The sequence below is a fragment of the Charadrius vociferus genome, unplaced genomic scaffold, assembly GCF_000708025.1.
Source record: "Charadrius vociferus isolate BGI_N301 unplaced genomic scaffold, ASM70802v2 scaffold14, whole genome shotgun sequence".
NCBI lineage: Eukaryota > Metazoa > Chordata > Aves > Charadriiformes > Charadriidae > Charadrius > Charadrius vociferus.
Genome location: NW_009648876.1, coordinates 9381059 through 9388020, shown reverse-complemented (window position 1 = coordinate 9388020; position 6962 = coordinate 9381059). Strand labels below are relative to the sequence as shown.

Below are 6962 nucleotides of genomic sequence, written 5' to 3'. Positions count from 1 at the left end.
AGGCTCAGCTTTGTTTGCCGCGGGGCTCTCACGGCGCTTCGGCCGCGCTGGGATAATTGCATTAGCGATCGCTGTTCGGGAGCAAGAGGCCAAGGGCTGACTCACCTCCCTGCTCCCTCTCAACCCCCCCGCCGACAGAAGCCAAACGGTAGAGAGCGTGCTGTGCTGCCAGACAGCGTCTGTAAACAGAGCGCGGGGCCAGCGATGGCAGCATCTTTCTCTCATTAGGGATTTTTGTAGGAGCAGTAGATCTGGGCTCGCAGCCACGCAGGCTGTCTAGCGGTTGCTCAGGTGCTGGGCCCTTGTTCCCAAGGATTCATTAAAAGGACACTGTCGACGTGATTGGGCCTGACGGTGTCATTCCCCCCACCACCACCGAGGATGGTAAATCTCAGGCAGGTCTTAGGTTGAGACCAGTGATGTGTAAACATAATTTTGTTCCCAGCTACCTCCCTCGCCGGGCTTTTCTGCTGCAGTTCAAGCTGCTGGGGACGTTCAGCTGTTTTTAAGGCTGCCAAGGCAAACTGGACAGCCCGCCCCAGTCAGTTTCTGCCCTGTAATACTGTTTAATGTCTGATCCCGTGGTCTTTGGTATGGGATGTTGCAGGGAAGTTAGCGGGGTAGAAATGCAGCCAGAGGGAACCTCTTGGGGCAATGAAGCAAGGAAGAAGTTGGCGTTCAGGTCTTGGGCAGGACCTTGGTTTTTGATGAGTCTGAGCCTGGGTGCAGGAGAGAGGATAGGCCAAATTGTTGCCTTTATCTACTCCCTGTCACCTACTGAGCAGGGTGATTGCTTCCACCTGTGCTTTTCTAGGGACTTTCCTCTTGCAACATCTCTGCATATGAATGAATTCAAGACATGGGCAGGTTTCTGTAGCCTTTTGGTTTGTTCCAGCTTTGAGGACGAAAGTGCATTGAGGACTCGGGGAGTTTTTAGAGAGTCAATGACTGGGAAGATGAAAAAGAGAAATCTCTCTCTTCAGGACACCACTGTTCATGTGGAAGTGAGCTACAGGAGCTTAGGAGGAAGATCTCACCTGCTTGCAATGGGCTTGGTTTCTACCCACACTCTGCCAGGTCACCGCACCGAACTGCATACGGGGCATCCTGGGGGGCTCCAGAGGTCTTCCCACAGGAGGGGACATTAGGGATAATGAGCTACACCTGAACTTGGACCCGAGGAGTTCATCCAACATCCCGCCTGTTTAACTTCATGCTGGGGTAGGACTCAGGGCCTTATGTCCTGGTGTCGGTACACACAAGCTGACCAGAAGTCCCCTTGCACTGCCCATGTTTCAGGGGCTGTGAGGGCTGCAGCGTGCACTTGCCAATAATTTAGCTGCTGCCTATTAGCTCATCATCCTTCCCCTCTGCTTCAGAGCAGGGGAATCCTCTTGCTCAGCCTCCTGACGTTAGTTCATCAGCCTCCCCTTTCATCAGCATTATTTACTATGGTTCTCTGCTGGTTCCCAAGATAGCAGCCTGGGCTGGGCTGGTAATGCAGGGTGAGCTTTTTTCTGACACGGATATTTTAAAGCTTAAAAGAAACACTTTTAATCAGCATGTTGGGAAGGACTAAATAAATTCATGCACTTTCTAATCTCGTGCAGATGGTCTTGCGGTTAAGATACTGGATGAAGACGCAGCGATTCCAGGATGAGTTGCTGGCTCTGCTGTGGTCTCACAGTGTGTCTTCAGACAGTCGCATTAGCACCTGGGGCTTTTCCACATCTGCAAAATTAAGATGACATTCACATGCTCTCTCCTTTTGTCTCTCTTCTGTACAGTGACTGTAGGGTTTTTTGAGCCCAGACTGTTTTTCATTGAAGTTCTGTTTTCCCTCTCTGTTATTCCCACATTGCTGTTGATCTCCCTGCCTGTCAGCCTGCACAGACTTGTGTTGAATTGTTCATCCCTTCTGGCTTTGCTAACACAGTCAGAGCATTAAGTTAGAACTGAGGTTACATATTGCTCTGCATTGATAAGCAAACTTTTCCATGAGAAAGTGGACTAAATCACCCCAGTGGTACAAGTCCTTCAGCATCTTCCCAGTTTTCCTGTGAATGCTTAGCTGGATGGACAGGTTCCCCTGCATTTAAATGGGACTGAGCAGGAGTTGCTTACAATGAAGATCTACACCACTCTCCTAGACCTAGAGCACGTGCAGAGCAGCAGGGATGCAGTAATTGAATGTCACCTTGCAATGTCATTGCTCAGTCCTGGGCCGGGTGTTCCTGCAAAGCAATGGGAGGTTGGACTTGGTGACCTTCCCTTCTGATGGTCATGCCTGCCTGGCCTAGGTGGGTGGTCGGAGTCATGCCGCAGTCGTCCCTGCGGTGTGGCCTTGCAGGGAGGATTCACCTCATGCACCGAAGACCAGACAGCACTGGACTTGATCTGTGAGGGCACAGCTAGATGCTCTTGAACAAATTAGCAGTGCTACTAATGATACTGCAGCAGTGTTCCACATCTCATCCTTTTAATAAGCATTTTAAGATGACTCTTTTTGCTTTCCCTAAAGCCCCAGCTCCTGGAGCAGGTCATTACGTGAGACTACAGTGAAAAGAAATGAGTGGCTGTCATCTTAACAGAAACTGTCTATATCCCCCACATCTGGGGAGAGACATCTCAGAGTAACCCCTGAGCTCAGAAACCAGAAAGCAAAGATAAAGATTCCAAATACATACATACATATATATATTTAACCATCTTGTTTCTTCTGGCAGTGTTATGTTTTTGGGGGCCTGACTCGTGATTTCATACACTTGGCATTGGCAGTACTTCTGCTGAATGATCTGCTCTTCCTACATCGCATAGCTGGACTGAGTGAAAACCAGTGACTTTTTAAAGCTCTTTTAAGTTTTTCCTGAGTCTGCAAAGGCAACCAGGAAGGAGATTAATTCTAGAGCTGGAATATTTCGGCTAGGGCAGCTCCCCACCCATCCTGTGTGAAGGGACCAGAAAGCTAATCCCATTCCCTTCTTCCTCTTCTCTGTATCAGCTGCCTTTAGGGGCTTTTTAGAATGCGTGGTCACTTATCACTGCTTTTCTGCTGAAGGGCACAGTCTAACATGACTACTAACATTGTTAGTGGGAGAGGTTGTGAGAACCACTGTGATCCCACGTCCTGGCGTCGCAGCTCTGCAGTATTTCAGCACGTGAAGCGGTTGTTTTCAATGGCAGGCTTCCTGGTCTGGTGGTGTTTGTTAAAACAGGCATTTATTGGGAGATAACGGTAGGGACTGGCAGCCTATTTAAATCACAGCTGAGTTTTATATTATAAATTACATCAACTTTTGGAGTGCCAGACTTCCCAGAGACGGTTAATTCCTGCCTGACTGGGACCCTGTCTCTGTTCCAGAGTCTGCAGTGGTGGCTGATTTATTTTACTGGGGGATTTAATCAAAACCTCTGGCTTTAACCTATACAGCCCTACGTGACTTGGGTTCTCCTTTTCCTTGAGATCTCCCTCTCTTTCTGAGTGTTAACATGGTAATAAAGGTCAAATGAAGCATTCCAGCCAACATATCCCTCATCTAGTTAGGAAAAGCTGATGGCAGTCCAGTTTTGGGGTGAGGGAAGGGTTATGGGAGCTATACTGCTGTGAAAGGACCCCAGAGCCTGTACAAGGACTTTGCTCACTGCACAACAGTGGGATGATGTGTGGATGGCACACAGGGCTAGAGCTCTCTGTATGTTTGTTGCCCAGAAGCAATGTTTCTCGCAGGCGTGCTTGAATCTCACAGGGATGGAGAGCACAGCCAGAGAGGGAGGGATATGCTTATGAAAGCCCAGCAGCTGCGTGTGAAGGTGGTGGGATGTTGGATGCTCCTGCAGACTCTGTGGGGCAGTCCTGGGGAAGGGGCCCTCGGCAGAAGCAGTGGCTGCGTGTTTCAGCCCATTCACAGGGTTCCCATGTGGCTGGAGGTTAATGTCCACCTCGTGTTGTCGGATAAGGTTTCATTCCCTTTTGGCCAGCCAGCCCTTTCCTTCTTTGAGGGACGACACTGTTTTCCAGTGCCTTTTCAATTACTCTTGCTCAGAACAACGAGCCCAGTCCTACCTGGGCAAGCTGTGGTTTCCTGGCTCTCGCTGGCTGGGCTATAAACCCAATTTGGCATCTGTTGACTTGGGAAGTGTTAGGGTCCAGCGTATAATTAATAGCACTTTCCTCCCAGGGTGCAAACTGAAGCTGATGTGCTGTAATTAGGAACACACACAGGCTCAGAGGGTGATTTGGGCATGAAGTTAATGAACTGTAAGTCCCCGTAGCTGTGGAGGAATTTGAGCGCAGTGACTCCAAAATCAGCTGCAGAGGGAGAGCTCTGGAGGGGACAGCTGGGGGAACCATGCAAATCAGACCCCAAAACAGACTAACGCAGGAAGGTAACTTGCAAACTATTCCCAAGAGGCTGTGATAGTGCATGGTCATCTGTCTTCTTGTCTGGCAGTTGTTGGCTTCCCTTGCTCTGGGATTGAGGTCCTACGCCTGCTCAGAGATCTATGGGCAGTGCTGGAGGCTGTACGCTCTCTGCAGACCATGCTGCTCATTTTTGGGCTTTCTGAAATGAGTATTGCTGGAGAAGAGCTTTGCAGAGACCGGTGGGGAGAACTGGGACAGAAACAAGCCTCTGCTGGCCATGACCTTGTGTTAGGGACCCATGGCAGCAGTAACACTGAGACTTTGAAGGCCACCTGCCTGCAGAGAAGAGATGGGGCCACCCCGGTTGTGCTGTCCCAGCCAGGTGCCACCATGTGGGTCTGAGCACGCTGCCGTGAGCCCTGTGTCCACTAACCACCTTTCTGTGTCTCCCCAGCTGTCTGTGACCCACCATGCCAGAACAAGGGCTCCTGCAGCCGTCCCCAGGTCTGTACCTGTCGCTCGGGCTTCCAGGGCTCCCGGTGCGAAGAAGTCGTTCCTGAGCAGGAGTACCACCCGCCCGGTGCCGCCGCTGTCTTCCAGCCCCCTGCAAGCTCCCTCCGGAGGAGGACCAGCACAGCAGGGCGGGATGCCTCCCTGCGAGGGGCTCAGGCACCTGTTCCACGGCACATCCCAGCTGTGTAAGTCAAACCTGGTTACTGGCAGGATGCTTCCCCAAACCCACAGGCAGCTAACGCCACGCTCGGTTGGGCCACAGCCTCTGCTTTGTGAGACTGGGCAGCTCGGCTCCCAGTGGAGGCTTCTGCCCTGGCTGTAGGAGCTGACAGAAGGGGGTCAGGTCTTGCTGTCCCTCTAAGGAACTTGGTTTGGCCCCAGCATTGTGTCATGGTCCCCAGGCGCATGCAGGAATGGGACAGGCTAGTGGTGGTCCCACAGTGAAGGAGAACCATGAAACTCAGCAGTTTGCCCTTGTCCAGTTGATGGGCAGCGGTAGCAGCAGGGTGGATGGAGGAGTAGGGGTTAAATCTCTTTCCCAGGGGGATGTGTTCAGAGCAGTATGTCCAGGTAGTATCCACAGGAGGGTACAGATATATGAGGTGTGCTATTAAATGCCATTATGGGCAAAGTGATGATACTCGGAGACATCTCCTGGCAAACTCTAGCTGCTATTGAGCCATTTGTTCTGTATTTCTTTGTCACCCTGCCGTGGTGTGGGTCATTTTGGTACCCAGGCAAGTGCCTGTATATTGGAACCAAAGATGCAGCTGCTGGACCTTACGGAGGTCTGTGCAAGAGGGACTCTGTGAGGAGTATGTTAAGCTCAGAATGACAACTGTGGCATCGTCTGGTCCTTTTGGGTGAGGAAGAACTTACGGCTTCAGCCCATCTGCCTCAGATCAGTGCTGAGGTGCCCTTGCACCCAGGCTGCAACTCCTCCACACTTTGTTTTGTGAAGTTCCTCTGGAGCTGTGGGTTTTCTGTTGAAGGAGGCAGTAAAGGTGGGAAAGGTGCCTTTCCCTGACAAGAACCTCTGCTGCTGGCAGCTCAGTGGGGATGGAGAGGTGGTGGTTCCTGCTTACTATGCAACAACCCACACTTTTGTTTTTTCAAAAAAATCACCTGTACTTTTCTGTAAGAGTCCATGGACACGGGACCAAAGTGTTAGACTGTACCACCCCTAAAGGCCCATGTTGTTCTTGCTGCTACTCACCCAGCTGCTGGGCCAGAAGGACTGGTTTTGCTTGTAGCCACCACAGCAGACAATTTGCATGTGGCTTCTAGCAGAAGTCCCTCAGTCATAGTCAAGAAGACATTACAGCAAATTACAGATGCCTAACCAGGGGGTAACTTCAGTTTTTCCTTTTCTTCTCCGAGTTGTCTTGACTTTCTCTGTCAGCATCACTTAGCACTGCCCGAGGAAGGGCAGGTCACCCTTTGTTTTTCTGTATTTCCCCAGGTTGTTTTTAAAGTGTCTGTTGCACCTAAGGTAGCTGTTGCCTTTCTGTCTTTCCTGAAGCAGAGGCTGGAGACATTTCTAGATACTTGCTCTTGGCCATCTGCAGTTTTGGAGGGGCTCAAATAACTGACGAGGAATTGACTGACACGAAGTAGTTCACTGAAGCTGGCATATCTTGGTGCCCAAATGAAAGGCTATCTGATGGGAACCAAATTCAGGCAAGGCAGAGGTGATGCTGGCAGGGGGAGGTGGCCAAGCTCCTGTCATCGTTGCCCCTAGCGAGGCTGAGTGCCTGAGCGAGCACGCAGCCCTCTCACGTGCCTGCAATCTTGCTCATTGCTGACGAGTTTCCCTGCAGTGATGACCTACCCCTACCCCTCCGTGCCACCGCTCTGTGCGCAGGGACTGGTGGGCAGGGAGAGCAGTGCCCTTGGAGATACAGCACCTGTTGAAGGCTTTCCCAGTAAGGAACATGACCTCAGGCTCTGTGCAGAGGATGGGGGGCTGTGCAGGCACTGGCAGAGCATTCCTGTCCAGACAGTCAGACACAGCGGCTAGCGATCGCTGAGCTGGGATTGCTGAATGCCCAGCTGCCTGCCGTACCTTAAATCCCCTGGCGCTGTC

The 6962-nt window shown here is 51.4% G+C and overlaps 1 protein-coding gene across 1 annotated transcript in view; it reads left to right on the top strand.

Annotated features, from left to right (window-relative positions):
- Positions 1 to 6962, top strand: part of LTBP2 (latent transforming growth factor beta binding protein 2) — a 66618-nt gene that overhangs the window by 1846 nt on the left and 57810 nt on the right. Inside the window, exon 3 of the mRNA XM_009887030.1 lies at positions 4818 to 5061. Coding sequence (XP_009885332.1) covers positions 4818 to 5061 — 244 coding nt within the window. The remainder of the gene's footprint in view (positions 1 to 4817; positions 5062 to 6962) is intronic.